Source organism: Petaurus breviceps, unplaced genomic scaffold (assembly GCF_028583685.1).
Source record: "Petaurus breviceps papuanus isolate PSGF00001 unplaced genomic scaffold, PetGlider_PUasm1.0 185, whole genome shotgun sequence".
In the NCBI taxonomy this organism is placed as follows: domain Eukaryota; kingdom Metazoa; phylum Chordata; class Mammalia; order Diprotodontia; family Petauridae; genus Petaurus; species Petaurus breviceps.
This window is the reverse complement of record NW_027185797.1, coordinates 19934097-19952694: the sequence shown is the minus strand read 5'-3', so window position 1 is coordinate 19952694 and position 18598 is coordinate 19934097. Positions and strand designations below refer to the sequence as shown.

General features: G+C 38.7%; 1 protein-coding gene across 8 annotated transcripts in view; it reads left to right on the top strand.

Moving 5' to 3' along the window:
* Nucleotides 1-18598, top strand: part of AZI2 (5-azacytidine induced 2) — a 43912-nt gene that overhangs the window by 15932 nt on the left and 9382 nt on the right. For 7 of the 8 annotated variants that reach the window (XM_069088542.1, XM_069088536.1, XM_069088538.1 and 4 more), the window contains 4 exons: nt 1458-1583; nt 2140-2239; nt 3839-3987; nt 12142-12200. In XM_069088542.1, the coding sequence (XP_068944643.1) occupies nt 1458-1583; nt 2140-2239; nt 3839-3987; nt 12142-12200 (434 nt within the window). The remainder of the gene's footprint in view (nt 1-1457; nt 1584-2139; nt 2240-3838; nt 3988-12141; nt 12201-18598) is intronic. The other variant, XM_069088544.1, reaches the window with a different exon arrangement.

Below are 18598 nucleotides of genomic sequence, written 5' to 3'. Positions count from 1 at the left end.
ATCTTGAAGTAGTTTTGGTGGAATACATTTTAAATATGTAGTCATACTCAGTATTGGATCTTTGATCTCATTCATGTAGATATTCCGTCAGTGACACAGATCACAGCCTGGCCGTCCGCCGCAAACATCCCAAGTGGCCCTTGTCTGTCCTGTTGCAGTAGTTTCCTTAGGGGCAAATTTTTGTTTTGTAGCATGAAATGCTAATAGAGAACACAGATTTTTGCCTGTTAGAAAGGCAAATTAGGTACAATTGAAGGAAAGCTAACCAGTGTGTTACATAGGAAGCAGGAGCCCTGAGAATTTAGGCTAGAACCGCATCTGAAGGGCGGCTTCTTAATTTTTCCTCGAGTTTAGTTTCAAGGTTTTGTTGTAGTTCCATTTTGGGGAATATATATATCAATGACAACTTTATGGTCTATGTGGATGAGTGTATATGTTGTAAAATACACATTTCATAAAAGCCTGCCATTTCAGAATTTATAAATGATGAAACTGATTCAGTATAAATTAAGATATATATATTGAAGACTTTTTAGGGTCCACTGGGTTTTGATTTTTAGGAAATGTTTCTATATTAATTTACTGTAATGTTTTAAATCTTTTCCCAAGATTTTAATCTTGCTGTTTCCATTTCTAAAAGTCAACATCTTCCACAAAGTGTTAGAATATATTGTTCGGGCAGTCTGAGTTCTGTTAGCATGCTTTAAAATCTTGGAGGGACTTGCTAGAAATTAAGTGATTTCTTAAAAAAAAAATTAAGTCTGATTATTTAAGCCTAAGTGACTGTGCCTGTTTAAAAAAAATAACAAAGTCCTACTGGCATTTACATCTGAATTTTTTACAATTATCAATTTATAGAAAATTAGCATCTTTCTTTAGAAAGTTGATTTTAAAACTATTGAATTTACATAACACGTAGAATTTGACTTTTCAAAGACATTATAGGTTCAAATTATAATAGGTTAGTGGTTTGGTGTGTAAAGATGTGCTTTGTGGCCGACATGCATTCTCTAGTTAGGTGTTTCTTTACATGGCACTCTTCCCCCACTCACATGTTAACATGTTAATGACCTGAATAAATTAAAGCAAGCCCGAAAAATGGTCAGTTTATTCTGTCATCAAGTTAAATTAATATTTGCTGAATTGAATCCTACAAATGTCCCTTATTGATTGCTGCTGTAATTTCAGAAGGAGTTACCATTCAAAGGGAATTTTATTGTGGAGATACTCTTCCAAGCCAGAGGTTGACACTTGCCTTTTATATTTTCTTTTAAAATTCCCTTAGTGTAGATCTGGAACTTTAACCTAATTATCCTTTGGTTTTTTTTGTTTGTTTGTTTGTTTTTTTGTCCCTAAATTGCAATTTTTGAGGTAATCAGTTAGACCTTTAGATAAATTTAAAACCCCATTAAGTAGTATAAATTCTTGAGTTTTTCCCACTATTCTTCTGTATTTAGCTTCTTGAAACCCGATTAGATGAAGAAACAAGCTCTATAGGACGAGAACAAGTAAACAAGGCCTATCATGCCTTTCGGGAGGTCTGCCTAGACAGAGATAATTTGAAAAGCAAATTGGATAAAATGGTAAGTCCTTTGGAGAAATGGAGTGAGATCAGCTGAATGCAAATGACTCTTCTCACCTCTGTCAATCTGAGCTTTTAAAAAGATTCTTAAAACATGTTAAATTTTCTTTCAAATTTTTTCTATTATAAAAACAGATACTAAAATAGATTAATAGGTTTTGAGTATATTGTAGGTTATAGTGTAACAAAAAATAGTGTAAGTAATAATATAATTTCCTGAAGAAATTAAAACTGAGTAAGTGAGGGGCTTTAATTTTAAAATATGGCTGACATAGATTTTTTTAATGTTGTTTAGAAGAAGAAATGACATTGAAAAATAACTTTCTACAATTCAGTGAGGACATCAGGTATTCGGTACTATTAATATGAAAATTCAGTGAATAGAGAATTTCCTAAATAAGGGGGGAAAATGTAAATTGGCAGCAAAACTCAAACTTCCTGGCCTGCCTGTTTATTGAAAGACTAAAATACAATTTTTTTCTAATACCTTTTGGAAACTAAAAGAGATTGTCAAGGTATGGTTTTTATATATATAGTCTTGTCCTTTTTTTCCTTAGAATAAAGATAACTCTGAATCTTTGAAAGCATTAAATGAACAGCTACAGACTAAAGAAGTCGAACTCCTCCAGCTGCGGACCGAGGTTGAGACTCAGCAAGGTAAGAAGCAGAAAGCCCAGCAGCCAGTGGTGTGGCTCTTAGGCACAGATAGCATCTTTTTTGTTTTTTGGAGGACAGTTGGGGTTAAGTGACTTGCCCAAAGTCACCCAGCTAGTAAGGGTGTCAAGTGTCTGAGGTCGGATTTGAATTCAGGTCCTCCTGACTCCAGGGCCAGTTCTCCATTCAGCTGCACCACCTAGCCTTCCCCACAGACAGCATCTTTAACTGTCCTTGTAAAAGGCTGTAGGGAGGCAGGGGAGTCAGAGGGGCCATCAGACAGAATGCTGGCCCTGAGGACACAAGACAGTTCATATCCTTGAGGCGTGACTGGCCTTAAATGAGCTGTCCACCCTTGGAGGGTGTTGGCTCCTTTATCAGTGAGGTGAGGGGCTCTGAGAACCTGCCAGTTTTGAATCTAGGATATTGTGTTATACATTGTCAGATCCAGTCACAGTAGAAGATGTGTGTGCTTAATGTTTCTTTTTCTTTAGATTTTGCATAAGGCTTATGTTGACATATTCATTTTATCCTCATTTTTCTTTTACTCTTAATATTTTTGTAGTGTTAATATTTAATACAAATTGTGCTGTTCCCTCCTCCAAGAAATAATAGCTCTGTGTGTGTTTGAGCATGTGTATGGTTGTGTGTGTGTGTGTGAGAGAGAGAGAGAGAGAAGAGAACAAGAAAGAACATTTGTCTTGCTAGTGAGAGCTAGGAAAACCAGATGGCTAGGCCTCTGGTGTGTGGAGAGAGGGAATACAGAATAGAATGACTGATGACAAAATGGGAAGAAGGTATGAAGTACTTTTAGTGCTCATGGGAGCACTGCCCCTTCAATGAAATCAGCCTAGGGAGGGCCTGAATGAAACAGGTCCTGCCATTGGCTGATTGGGGCTCTGAAAGTTCTTTGCCTTTGATTCAGACCACCCAGGGGTGGCTACTGCTCTAAGGTGGGGGGCAAGTGTGTGGGGGGGGAAACTCGCAGCATCCTCCCCATCTTCCCTTGGGACTTCCACAATGGAGGCACAGTGGCCATGCTAGAGGCTTGCAGAGTGACCTAGACAAGCTGATTTTCATCATGCTGATAGTGTAGAATTTTAAACAGGGTGAAAAGTTATTTATTGTGTTAAAACTAGTCAGCTCTGCTTGTCCATGGTAAATTTTTTATCCCACTCTGGCCCCACAGGCATGCTCCTACCCCCTAATTAGAACATAATTAAGAATATCTGCTGGGGGAGGGGCATAAAATAAATTATTAAAACAAAAGAGTTGCCTTTTGTTCCAGACCATCTATGCTATTGCTCTTCAGTACCATGAGATCTTTGAAACATGGCTGCTGTTATTTTTCTCACAAGCTCATTTCTGCATGTTTTCCAGTTACTGGTGTAGTGGAAGAACATTACCCTTGGAACCGCAGCACCTGGGCTTCAGTCTTGGCCTCGCTGCTTCCCCCTCTGTGACCTTGCTGAAGTGGCCTCACTTCTCAGTGCTATAAGAAGTCAGACTAAGATCACTCTGCCAGCCCCTCCCAGCTGTGCATCGAGCTGTGTTTTGGTCTGTTTGCTGATGACTTCATTTCTTGCTGCTTCTCCTTTGCAGTGATGAGGAATCTCAATCGACCTTCATCCAACTGGGAGGTAGAAAAGCTGAGCAGTGACCTAAGGATCCGTGGTTTGGAGCAGGAGCTAGAGCTGAAAAGAGAGGAATGTGACAGTCTGAGGACAGAGCTGCACAGATCCAAACACGAGGTATGCCGAGTGCGGAAATCAAGGAGCCTTGATCTGCATCACCACACAGGAAGGGCTCTTTCTTGGATCCCAAGGTTCACTTAAAACACATCTGTAGAAACAGAATAGGAATCATCTCCTGCCATGAAAGCTAGGTGTTATCTCCTCATGTCACCATGTCTTGTAAATGTCTTTTGGCATATATTAGGGGCTTGCTGGGACCTTTGGACTATGTTATTTTGTTGAACAGTTTAATTTAAACCTTGAATTGTATCTGTTTTCTTCAGGTAGTTGAAGAAAGCTGGGGAGTGGTTAGCTTGGAGAAGAAAAGACTTTAGACGTGATAACTGTCAATTTGGGAGAAAGATTCATTTTATATTATTTGGCCCCAGAGAGCAGAACCAGGAACAGTGGCAGAGTTCATACAAGTATTCTCAAATCTTGGAGCTATGGCTTGTGCTCTCTCTCCTGAGGAAGCAGGTCTCACTCACTCACATCACTGTATGACTACCTGGCTGAACTGGTGTAGATGTCATTTTTATTCAAATTGGGGTTGGACAAGGTGACTTAGAAAGTTCTCTTTCTTTTGTTTGAAATTAGAGCTTCATCATGGTTATTTGTGAAATCTAAAATCTCCCAAAGTCTGTTTTTCCTGTATTATGGAGGAAACATTTCAGGAGTTTGTCGCCAAAACTTTTTTTAGGTATTTTTGTATATCTGGATGAAATCTTAACCTGGGGGCCTTGAACATGTTTTTCTTTTTAATACTTTAATGCTTTTAAACTATATTTCAATAGAATTGGTTTTCCTTGTAATCCTGTGTATATTTATTCCTTTAACATTCTTCTGAGCATGGATCCATAGGCTTCACCAGACTGCCAAAGGAGACCCCCAGGAGACCAAAAAAAGGTTAAGACCGCCCTCCTAGGCTAGACAAAGTGGGAGGGGATGGCAAAGGACGGAGTCTGGTCAGGGCTGAACAAAATTGATTTTTTTTCTTTGGTTTGAACACTAAGAACTCTTAAAGTTGCATCTTAACATATTTAGGGACTGGATTTCTGGCATCCTCAGTCATCCAGAGCACATTGAGTGAGCATTTCAGGACTTGGGTAACTGTTACAGAAAGTTTAATTGTTAGAAAAAAAGAAAAGAAAGGGGTAGACAATTCAGTTCATTTAAAAAAGTTTTTTTTTATACATTCCTTGGTTTCAGGAATGCCTCATTGGGAGAGAAAATATGTTTGAATGAACCAAGTTATCAAAGCATCAGGGTGTGAGTTTTATCCTATGTTGGCAAAATATTTTGATCTAATAGTGTGTGCTAAATAAATACTTTAATTGTATTGAATCTGACTAGTTCAGGGGCAGTTTAATTGTGTGGCAGAGACTCTTTGGCTATCCCAGTTAGGGATTTCTGTGAGGACCTAGTTTCTTGTCCCAGTTGTCATAAGTGGCAAGGATTTGCTAAATGCCCATCTGCCAAGGCACAAAACTTTCCATGTGGGGATATTTAACCTATGGAATCAGTATGACCTAGAGCAAGTCACATTACCTCTCAGAAGGCCTCAGTTTCCTCATTTTTTAATGAATAGATTACTTTACAGAACCAATCTTGACAGAACAAATCCCCTTAATAAAAGATTTTGTTCTCAGACAAAAGGCTCTACCCTAGTACTTAAAAGGTCTTACCCTAGGACCTAGAAGGCTGTCTTAGTCTTTAGGCCTCAGGTCCCCCACCCCTGGATTAGACTATCTGATTTTTAATGTCCCTTTTTCCTTTTAAGTCCTTTAATCATAATTGTGCTTTGAGTAGCTCTAATAATTGAGGGGAATGTCAGTGCTAATGTAGAATTACTCTTACGACTTGTGTTTACCTTTACCCTTGATGCCTATAGCTTTAAAAAAAAAAGGCTACTAGCTAATGACTACTTTCTGACTTCTTGGGCCAACCTTAAATTTAGAAAATTTCAACACTACTCTGCTTTCCAAATGACTCTAAAGGTCCTGCTGGAGTGATGACTAAATACATTCTTCTAAGGACTCATTAAAAGAATGGCTTGTTACTAGAAAAGACAAAGGGAGAATTATTTTAGGTTAATTAGTTGTGAGAAAGTGTTGTGGGAACAACAGCCTGTGTAATCTAGAGGATTTAGAGAAGATGGAGATCTTGGATCCTGTGCACTCCTGGGGGGTGTGGGTGTCCAAGCAGGACTAGCGCCTCTGGGGGGAAGGCTGCAGAGCCCTTCTCAGGGCTGCTCCTCACTTTGGGTTTCCTCCTGGCACTCCACTCTCACATGAGGCTCCAGGAAGCTGGCGCTTGTGCAGTGGCCACACCCTGGTGAACTGTCTTGGCAGACTGGCTGAACCAGGTTGACAGTGACTGACAGGTCTCAGAAGACCTGTTGGTGAGTTAGCAGGTTGTCCGTCCCAAGACTTCCCCACCTTAAATGGGTGGATGAGAACAGTTTGTTCTAGTAGCCGTGAAGATGGCTAGAGCAAAGCTCTGTGGAGTGGATAGAACTTGGTCAGACATTGAAGATGCCAAGGCACCCACTGTATGCAGGGCCATGGCCAGTCATCCTGCCTCCTGCCTCTCCTCTGGAAGAGAGGGTGAGGCTGATATTGGACAACTGTCTCACTTGAATCCAGTTAACATTGTCAGTTGGTCATTTCTCCTTACTCAACTGTAAACTTTATGAGAGTAGGAGGCATGTCTTATCTTAACCTTATTAGTACCTCATGTAATGCTTTACATAGAGTTGGCAAATAATCAGTGTTTGTGAAATGGAAGGATCTAGTTTGGGAGTCTGCCTACACAGTGGGAATGGAGGCCTGGGTTTGAGTCCCATTTGGTAATCTAATTCCTTTTTATTTCCAAAGAAGACACTGTACACAATCAAGTCCAAGATATTCAAATGTAAACTATTATTAAAGAAAATTTGGGGGTCTTGAAGCTAGATTTCCTTAAAACAAACTTCAGAAAATATTAGTTCACAGTTAGCTAAATGACCTGATAGTTTTTATTTGTTTTATTTCTGCACATTTTGGCTATTTCATTTTAAAATGACTCTCCCTCAAAACAATATAGACCGTATGTTTGAATAATTTTAGTCCCTAAATTAATATGCTACAGATTTTCTGCAGCCCACTAGGTGGCACCAAAGGGAATAAAATTACCCCAAGTTGAATTTAATAATAATTTTCTTTTAAATTTTGATTATGAAGTTATTGCTTTTTTTTTCTGTGAGTGTCTTTTTTGATTTGCCAATGTTTGTGCCTTGTAATATATGGCATACAAAACATTTCAGCTGTTATTGCTAATTATATGTCAAAATTGTATGTGAATGCTATTAATAGTTTAAGAATAATTTCTTTAGTGCTTTAATGTTTACAAAATCCTTTCCTCACAATACTCCTGTGAGTTATAGGATACAAGTAGTAGGAAAAAAAAGTGAAAATGAGACTTGGAGAATTTGGTAGTTTTCTCTGAGTCATCTACCTGGTAAATAAGTGTAAGAGCCAGAAATCAGAGCCATATCCTGTGCCTCAAAGACTCATGTCCTCTTCACAGTGAAACACAGCCTCCCCCAATCCTACAAAAACAGGTCTTGAAATTCTGCATTTTCTGTCTTATTTCATGTCTATTATGTATTTTGAGCAAATTGATAAATATTGTTTGGATCAATCACTGCTTCAAGTTAATCCTTTCACATGATAATCATGAAGGCAGCTATTGTATCCCCTCTGAATTTCTAGGCTAAATAACCCCAGCTCCTTTAATTTATCTACGTGTGACACATTATTTTGGTTCCCTTCACTATCCTGGTTATTCTCCTCGGTAGACTCTGAAATGTCCTTTATTAAAATATGGTGCCCAGAAGTGAAAATAGTACTTGGACCAGGGCAGACCACTCACTTAGCCCCAAGCACTGTGCTTCTCTTAATGCAGCCCTTAAGATAGTATTCACTTCCTTGTCTATCATTTCATATTGTTAACTCATTAGACTGGCAATCCTCTAAAACATGCAGAATTTTTTCACAAGAACCGTATCTTCCCCATCTTGAATTGGTGAAGTTCATTTTTGAACAGCAGCGTGTTAGAATTAGAGTCAAGCAAGCTGTAGCAGCAAGCACCCTAGCATACCCAGGGTGGCTGCCAACACAGGTTCTTAGATCTGCTTTTCTAAAGGAAAGCAATTCAAAATGGGTTAACAATCTTGCTTTAATCAAACATGTCATTTACCTAGTTCAGGGGGAAAAAGTCAGCACCCCAAACTCCAGAGAATACAAAGAGGTTACAAGCAGACAAAAAAATACAGACAGAGAAACAGATCAGCAGACAGGCTTCCAGCTGTCTGACCACTGCATCCATACCTAGTCAGTTACCAGAGAGGGAAGCACCAACATCTGGGTTTTCAAAGCCCCGGGGGCTCAACGGCTGCCCAGAGTTTCTTCTGGTCAAATCACACAACTCTTCCCAAAGTGAGCCCCAAAGCAAAACCTCTCATCAGGATATATATAGCCTTCTCCTGGATCAGAGAATGTCACAGTCCTCTGGACCCACTGCCCAATTAAAAAGCATCTAGGTGTGGGCATTCCTGAAAACCAAGCCTCTCACCTTTCTGGCATCTTACCTTTCTGATTCTCTGTTTCCTCATCAGTAAAATGAGAGGGTCTAATTAGGTAGCTTCCAAATGTTCTTTGAGCTCTATTTCTATGATCCTGTGGTTTATCCCTATTAAATTTTATCCTAATTAGGTAATGGCCCAGTTTTCTGGGATTTGGTAGGTTTTTTTTGTGTCTGATCATCTTCAGTTTAGCCATCTGTTCCTGAGTTTGTGTGATCGCAAATTTGATGAACATTACTGATGCCTTTATCCAAGTCATTAACATACATTTCAGGGCCATGCCCCTCTGATATCAGCCAGTTTACACATGGACCCAAGACTTTGCCTGACTACTTTCTCATTTCTGCCATTTCACGAGGTTCAAACACCCTTAAAGTGGGCTCTTGTCTAGACCACATCACTATACATTGCCCACAGTATTGAGAGACTTTGTCAAATGCTTTGTGGAAACCTAGATAAAATGTAAGTTCAGTATTGCCCCCATCTATCAGTCTTCTGTCAAAAAAAGACATCAAGGTTTGTCAGGTATGACCTGATTTTCATAAAGACCTTGTGGCTCTGTAGATCATGACTTCCCTTTCCAAAAGTTCGCTGCTTGTTTATACATCCTAGAATTTTGCTAGGATTCCAGTCAAACATTCACTTCCTCTATTTACTTGCCTTTTTGGAACACTGAGATGTTTATCCCTCCTGTTCTTTACAATCTTTAAGAGTTCACTGACATTGGTTAGGCCAGCACGTGTGTCAAATTTGCAGTAACTTACTCTCTTCCCATCTCCTTACTTACTCTGGACATCAGTGTTACTGTTAGGAATTTGGGGTCTGTCCAATTCAAAGATTGTTGTCCTTTGTAGAGACGACAGAAACATGAGAACTGAGGATCCCTGTCTTCTGTTGTCTGTTATTGTACCATCAAACCAACCAGCAGAGAAGCCTTTGGTTCTGCATCTCCTCCTCAATCTGGTTTTAAAAAATAAAAGATAACCCTTTTTGTTTTTGTTGTACTCCGTTTTCTTGGCCAGCTGTGGTTTGTTCTGAACTTTATTGCTTTTGATGATAGTCTTATAGGACCACACCACATTTTTTTTTTATTCATCTGCCTTTACTTCTGTCTTCTGCACATGTCTTTAAAAATATGTTTACCCCACATTCCTACATCTTACTCTAAAGATTGAGGGACTTTATCAGATACTTCATTGAATAGTAGCTAAACTGCATAGGTAGCATGGCTGTAAATCTCCTGGTCTAATAACTGTCAAAAAAGGAACATTGTCCATCCACATTAGTCTCTTTAGATTTTCCCTTTACATTGGAGTTTGGGGTTTTTTTCAATTTGTCTTAAGATTTCATTTTTGAGAGCTTCTCTTCCTTCCTGGGCCACTTCTCTCTTAGAAATTTAATCAATCAGTGAGCATATATTAAGGTTGCCAAGCATTCTTTTAGGTGCTCCAGATACAAAGACAATAGTGAAACAGTCCCTGCCCTCAAGTAGCTTACATTCTACAGGAGAAAACTGCTTGTAGATATACAGACTATAGAGGGTACTTTTATTGGGGGGGAAGGGGAAATACTAACACTTAAGGCATCAGGAAAGGTCTCATAGAAGATGACCCTTGAGCTGAGGGTTTGAGGAATCTGGGACTTCAAAAAGGCAGAAGTAAGCATGGAGATAAAAGATGGAGTATCCTTTGTGAGGGACAGTAGAAAGGCCAGTTGGGCTGGACTGTGGCTTACAGGAAGGGGAATAATGTATGAGACCCAAAAATAGACATCAGGTGGTGAAATTTAAATGCCAGTGGAGTTTATAGTTTGTCCTTCATGTATTGACATAGACCAGTGGTTAAGGAAAATAACTTTGGCAGCTCTCTGAAAGACAGATTGCAGTGGAGAAGGCTGGGAGCCTGATAGCAAGTAATGAGGAGCTGAACTAATGTGGTGGTTCTGTGTGAGCAGGGAAGACACTGGATAGTAGACGTTTGTGCGAGGCTGCCTTCCCTGCTTCTGGACCTTTTAACATCTGCTGTGACCAGATCTAGATTACCCATCAGATTGTGTCTGTCTCTGCTTTTCTCTCACGGTTTCACATACCCACAAAATTCTTATTATTTCTGTTTCCGCAACCAGTTCCTCCTTATTGGTGAGAATTGCAGCCATAGTAGACTTTCCCCTTGTTGGTTCCTCTGTCTTTTGCTGGATGAAATAGTCTTTAAGGCACCTCGGGATGTTATTAGCCACTCTGGTTTTGACAGAAGAAACTCCATCAACTGCTTGGAAAACTCAGTCCTCCTATCACTATTACATCCGCCTCAGTGCCAGGCTTTTCCTGTCTAGCCTATTCAATACATCCCATACCTGACCAAGCACTCCCTCTATGATTTATATCCCTGACAACATTCGGGTCTTCAGTGTCTGATGTGGCCCACGGCATGATCCAGTGAGCACATCACTTTCTGTTTCTTTCTCATTTTGTCACCACCAAGTCACTCACTTGCTCTCCACCAAGTTTCCCCCTTTATTCTTTCTGACTTCTGGACACATTTTAAAATACATTCTAGTATTCTGCCCACCTTCTTCTCTCACTTTCCTTCCGCTCTATGCCTTTCTAGTCATGGTTAATAAGTCTTAGGTGATGTCTGTGACTTAAAGTCTGTCATCATTCACTGTGCTTGGCACTTTCTGTTTTGTGCCTTTGGTCTGAGGCGATGGACTTAGTATTCTTTTCCTTTGATATTGTCTGGCTCCATACTATTCATCATAGCTGCCATCTACAGTATCAGGCTGAATAACCAAGTAGATGTAGGCCTCCCCCTTCCATTTCAGTTTAAAGCACTTAGGTTTAGATTTGTAAGATTCTAGGCCAATAAGTACTGTTTTGGAGCATGCCAGTTTTAGGTACATTTAGGTCTGGCCCAAGTCTTTCATTCATTCCTCCATTCAAGGAATCTGGTCCACATAACCAAATTCCATTTTCAGACATCACCTTCCTGCAGCCTTTGCCTTCATCCAGCAACAGCAATTAAAGCAGCCTAAGATCTAGGATGCCATAAATCCTTAGTCATGGTTTCTGGATTCCTTTTGGCAGTGTCTAAAAGTATAAATGGATACTTTTACGAAAGTATTTTGCTAAATTTTAAATTCTATAAACATCAACTTTATTTTTGCTTTTAGTTGAGAACTTCTTTAAAAAGTTAAGAGATTGGGGCAGCTAGGTGGCGCAGTGAATAGATCACTGGCCCTGGAGTCGGGAGGACCTGAGTTCAAATGAGGCCTCAGACACTTGACACACTTACTAGCCGTATGACTTTGGGCAAGTCACTTAACCCCAGTTGCCCTCCAAAAAAAAAAAAAGCAAAAATTACAATTAAAAAAAAATAATAAAGTTAAGAGATTATGGGCTTAAAATAATTTCAGTAGGAATGTTACTAATTAAATGTTTTGTGAGTGATTTAAGCATGTTTATAGAGCTTTATAAATTGTTCCTAATTAACATAGTACCATACTTGAAAATGAACTACCTCAACTTTATTTTTATAATTTTTTAATGAAAGGATCGGTCTCAGGAAGACAATCTCAATAACGCAGACTTCCAAAGGCCAAGCATTCCAAGGTATGAAACATCCTTGAATTTTAAAAATTGCAGATTGTATTTTTTTAATGCTATTTTGCAACTGTGAAGTCTTGTGATTGTTTATGTTTGCACGAATATTAACTTGTTATGGTATGTCATGTGGTTTTATTAAACTATTTAATCTTCATTTTGGTACTTTTAAAAGCTTTATTCTAATGTATCTAATGGAGTCCTGTTGCTTTATTATCATCTAAATATAGACTGAGGTATCAATTTACTCAAATTCATTGCTAGAAAATTATATTGTCTTTTTTTTTTTGGTAAATCAGGTAATATTTTAACCATATTAAAGTATTTACTATTTAAAGCAATCCTTTGTTGAATTTTTTTTAATGAAATTAGTCAACTTCCTGACTTGTCTTTTTAAAATAGCAATATGCTTTTCCATATATCATAATTCAGTTTTATGAAGGTTAGATTTCCAAAAATCAGGTATAGCATAATAATAGTGTGACTTATAGTTTACAAAGTATATTATTATTTGATCAAATGTGAATTATTAATAATCAAGGTGAAATTTTTACCTTGCAAATAATGTGACTTTTTTTAGTTAACTTTTTTGTTTCAATAAAAAATATATTTTCTCCAACCCACCTCCACTGGAAAAGAAAAAGAAAAACAAAACGCTTTTAACAAATATGCATAATCAAATAAAACAACTTCCTACATTGGCTGGGTACAAAAAATAATATTTCCATCTGCATTCTGAGTCCTCTCTCAGGATGTTGGTGATAAACTTCATCACTAGGCCATTTGGAATCTTCACTGACCATTGCATTGATCAGAGTTCTTAAATCTTTCAAAGATATTTGTCTTTACTGTGTACAATTGTTCTCCTGGTTCTATTCATTTTACTCTGTATCAGTTCATACGGACCTTCCCAGGTCTCTCTAAAATGCTCAGTTTTGTCATTTCTTACAATGCAATATTATATTCTATTTCATATGCCATAATTTGGCCATTCCCCAGTAGATGGACACCCTCTTAGTTTCTAGTTCTTTGCTACTATAAAAAGATTTGCTATAGATATTTTTCTGCATATGAGTCCTTTCCTCTTTCTTGGATCTCTTTTGGCAATAGAACCCTGTTAGTGGCATCCCACCCAAGCCTAGGCAGTTAAGCAGCGATCTGCGCAGCCATGGTTCTAATTCACCAGAAGGCTTAGTCTGATTCACAGGACATTAATGTATTTGTTTTCCCACAGTTTCTCTAAGAGGTCATTTCCATTTTTTGGTCAGTTTTGTTAATCTGATGAATTTGAGGTGGATAAATTTGTATTTGTCAATTGGGGAATGGTTTTTATTGTTATAAATTTGAATCAGCTTCTATCTTGGATAAGAGACCATTATAAGAGCAATTTGTTGTGAAGATTTTCCCCCCCAGTTATGTTTCTTTTCTGATTTTAGTTACATTGCCTTTGTGTAAAGTAATTTTTATTTTATGTGATCAAAATTGTCCATTTTTGTCTTCTGTGATCCTACCTAGCTATCCTTTGTTTGGTCACAAACTCTCCCATGGTCATAATAAAATAACCAACATAAAGTCCATGAACTACCACTACACTATCTTTTCTCATATGTGCAATTGAATTTTTCATGAATTACTTGACTAGATAGCAGCCTTTGGGTCTAGTCTACATCAGAGTAAGAGAGAGGCCAACAGCAGAGGTCCATTATATGATAGGCTAGAGAGTAAGATGGAAAGGGTGGTGCCCTCAAAGCAGCCTCCATAGAAGTAATCAAACCAAAGACTTTCATAAGGAAAGAGAAGCCTTCACATTCCAGATGTGTGTCTCTGCATTATACATATTTCTTATACAACATAAAGTACATGGCACAGTGAAACCTCATAGCAGTCTTGGTTTAATTACTACAAGGACATATGCTTAAATACAGGAAGTGTATCTGACATTTTTTTTAATATCCCATAAAAGAGATTAAAAAGTAGTAGTATTTAAAGAGCTCTAATTACTAAGAATAGCTTGGCCCCTACCCTCTGCTGCTCTGCATTATCCTGTTGGGTGTGTTTTTAAAGCCAGCTGTACATGTGTTTACTGGGTCGATTTTCTGTTAGGCAGTAGATGAACATATTTCACAGCTTGTGTCCTGCTGCTTTCTTCCCTAGGTGCTAGATATACTAACAGTCCTTGTTTTTTTTAAATTAAACCGTAGGAGTGATGGCCACGTAAAACTACTATTTCACTATTCATCTATGAATTTGAGTTTTATGGAACTTTAGATTCTGCAGAAGAGTTTTAGGAATAAACTATAACTAGAGAATAAGAATTTAAAAAAAAACCCGGTTGTTAAAATTGCCCTTAGGAAAATCTCAGCTCTTGTCGCAGTGTGCTTGTATTCAGTTCAAGTGCATCTTCTCCATGAATGTCGAGTTCAGTCTAGCAAACTTCAAGGAAACTCATGGAGGAGACTGTTTCAGAAAAGAAAAAAACCCACTAGGGATTTCCTTTTGGGTGCTAGGAGGACGTACCTCTAGGTGCACAATGCAAGAAACCTTATAGTCAGAGGAAGTCTTGTATCTCAGAGACCAGACTTAAGGTAGAGTGAGTTCGTTAGGGCCCAGGAACCCAAAGGATGTCTAGTCGAACCCTTCCATTCCATGCATGAGGAAACTGGGGCTCACGGAGCATCCCTGCTTGTCAGAGGTCATGCGCAGTAGCAGTGACACACAGCACAATCCTCCTCTTGGAGTAAGAGCTTAATTAATGCTCTTTTTTGAAATTAAAAAGGAAGAACTTTCAGATAGTTAGGGATATTGGAATACACATCCAAAGTAAATGTAGAGCTTTTTCTCCTGGGTGAGATTTTTCCTTTTGTTTTTTATATTTTCCATTGTCCTTAAAGGCAAGAGATTCTTACATAGCATCTATAATTTTAAATTTTTATTTTATTTTTTTAATTAATAAAAAAAATCAGTCTTTTCTAATTGCCTGTCACCATGGAAAGAGAAATTTAGAAAGATAAAAATGTTTATCTGGTATTTTAAAGAGGTCTCTCTATATTGCCATGTATTCAGTTATATAGAAGATAATCTCCTTCAGACATGTGATCTTGCCCACACCTGACCAGGAGCTTCATGACATACCCAGCCATTGCTTAGGGCAGCAGTGCCTGGAACATAGCAGGTGCCAAGTAAGTGCTTATTCTTGACTGACTCCAAATGCTTCCCATGAGAGGAACCCGCTTCGTTCCAGAGGCATCTCGTTATATTTCTTCACTGGGCTCTGGGCCCTAAATATGCCTCTGCCCCTTCCACTCACCACTTCTCTTCCATCAAATGAACCAGACAGAACAAGTTTGGTCTTGCCCTCTGACAGGCCTCTCTCATATCCTTCTTCCCTCTTCATCCTCTTCAGCCTAGCATGTTCTCCAGTCCTGCCACTATCTGGCTGCCATCTTGTTGAATGAATAGCCTTAAAAATTGTTGAATGAGTAATCTTGATGTTGAATGAACGATATTCAAATAATCTTAAAAATTGTCTCTGGCCAAATAAAGAACCTACTACAGAGCTTCAACTTGAGATTATTTTAAAAGACAAAAGACTTTTTCTGTTAAAAATGGTGCTTTTAGGGGCGGCTAGGTGGCACAGTGAACAGAGCACTGGGCCTGGAGTCAGGAGGACCTGAGTTCAAATCCAGTCTCAGACACTTAACACTTACTAGTTGTGTGACCTTGGGCAAGTCACTTAACCCCAATTACCATGCCTTCCCCCGTCCAAAAAGCAAAAACAAAACAAAATGGTGCTTTTAACTCAGTAGATACAAAAATGTAGAATGTTTTGTTTTTAATTAAAGATTTAATCTAGGCAACTGAAAAAAAAAACAGGCTAATGGATATCATCTCACCTTTTTCAGCTTCATGTAAGCAAGGGTTAAAAATCATTTGATATGGAAATATCTTTAAAGGGGGGGGGAAAGGCCTTTTCTACAATATTAAGATCTCAACAAATGTAATGATTAAAAAAAAAACTTAATTGGTTTTATTGTGTCACTGTCTTCCCCCATTCTTCTATTTATTTTTTAAATTGAATGACTGAGCTGTCATTTCTTCATCATCCACCAGAGGGAGGGCTTGTACTTGGTAATCACTTTAGCTGTGGCACCAGTTTTCAGTTGCTGGGACTAAAGGCCCCTTCCCCTCACCGGTGTGTCTGTGAGAAGCCTGCTGGCCCCATTGTGAACTTGGCCTACTTTTTAGCTGCCTTCACTAGAGAACGTTGGGAATGGGTGCTACATAGCTACGTGGTGGTCACCATTTAAAGGGGATTGTTGAATGCTTTTCTCAGTTATATGTTTTGAATGGGTTGCATGTGATTTAGATTTCAGTGCTGTTGATTTAGTCTTGCATGGTTTGTTGCATTCTTTTATTTTCTGGAGGAAATCAAGTAACATCCAGGTCATCTCCTTAAAACTATAAAAGCAAATTCACTCTAAAGTGTGGGTTTATCTTCCTTGACATAGTTTAACATGTGTATGATCTGTGCTCTTTGGTTGCCATGGGCAGAGTCATTGGAAAGGCCTAGAGCTCCACTTGTTGTCTATTTCACACGTAGACAGGGGCCTGCATGGAACATGTATTGTAGACAACGTGCTGGTGGTTTACTGGGGAGAAAAGAGGTGTCTGGCTAATTTGTGAAGTAAATCTCCCAAAAATTTGCAAAAAAAAAAAAACGTGATTTTTAAAATATATACTTTGTTGGAATTTGTTTTGTTTGTCTTTTTCCTCCGCAAGGGGGAGAGAAATTGGGAGGAAGATAAAATAATAAACGCTTATTCGTTGAAAAAAATAATTTTTTAAAAAACATAACCTGGTTAGCAAATGTAGTTGCAAAAGACTTAAACCACCAGTTTGTTTTGTTAGAAGTCATGTGACACTGGTTGTCATTGCTGCTTTAAAGGAATAAAAAGTACCCTTTTCATTGGAGTGAGTGCTATACAAGAATAAAACCTGTAAAAGTAATTAAATCAGAATAATTCTAATATTTCTGTGCTTCCACTATTTTAATCTTTCCTGTGTAGCCAACCAGTGACCTATTTTTTAGGTTCTCATTTAGCTGGACCTCCATCTATCAGAAGAAAAACAGTGACAGTCCATTAAATTAATTGTTTTCATTCATTGATAACATTCATAAATGCAAGGATCTGACCATTCAGATTTGATGTGTCATTTACAATTTTTCATAAAAAAAATGTTTATAAGAGGTACTCGCCATCTGAAAGTACAAAGTACAAAGAAGATAAGCTCTTGCTCTCTACCTCTTTATTTCTCCCACTCTCCCTTGGATAGTGTGATGGGTTTTGAACCTACAACACTTGGTTCACATCCAGCCTCTGCATCTAGTCCCTTTCTTCTCTCTGAACTTCATTTTCTTTATTTTTGAAATGGGTTTGCTAAGGCCTGCAGTACCTAGCTCCCTGTGATGTTCTGAAGTTCAGTAACAGGAACCTCTGCAGAGTGCTATGCTTGCCCTCAAGCATTTGGGTAAATGGTATCATTCTTTGGCCTCTTGTCTAGGAAAAGCTGGATCCTCTCTCTCAGACCATCTGTACTGTAATGCCAAGGAAAGGCAACTTCCCAAGGTTCAGAATACCAGCATAGGTGCTCTCCATTTTATTCAGTGACAAACCAAGAACAGAGAAGATCAAGACATGACATCATTCAAAATACAGCATTTACTAAGCGTGATTAAATAATCTCCAAGGACTACCCCACCCCAGGACCTTCCAATCATTCAATCAATTACAAAGTCCCTGTTCTAAATTCTACTCCACCCCTAGGCTATACCTTCATTTAGTTCACCACAAAGCCCCTCTTCTCAAATGGAGATTAGTTTCCAAACATAAGTAAAGTACCTTCATTTGTCAATCAGAGCACCTAAAGGTCAAAAGTTCCCCACCCCTGGATCTCAACTGAATCTACCCCAGAGTTACATCAAGTTTAAACACAGCACTTAATACCCAAATGGAGGTCTTTTCTTCATCTTGACAGAGGCAAGTTCTCAGCAATCTTAGTTCCTGGGGAGACAAGGCTTAGCAAGGCCATAAGATACATTGCCAGTCCCTTCATGAATTCATCCTCTGTCTGTAGAACAGTCCTAGAACCCCTGAACACATTAGCAAAGCCCTCTCCCAGGATTTCTGTAAACATACAACAAGAAAATCCTTCTTCAGGGCTTCTGAACCAACAGAAAGGTTCCCAGACCCCTGCAACAACAGCACTGTCCTTCACCAGTGGACAGTATTCACTCTCTGTCTGCAGGACAGTCTCAGGGCTTCTTAACCAAAAGCCAGGTTCCAGGACTTCTTCAACAACAGGACTGTCTTTCACCAGTGGACAAATCTGGCAAAACAACATCAAAA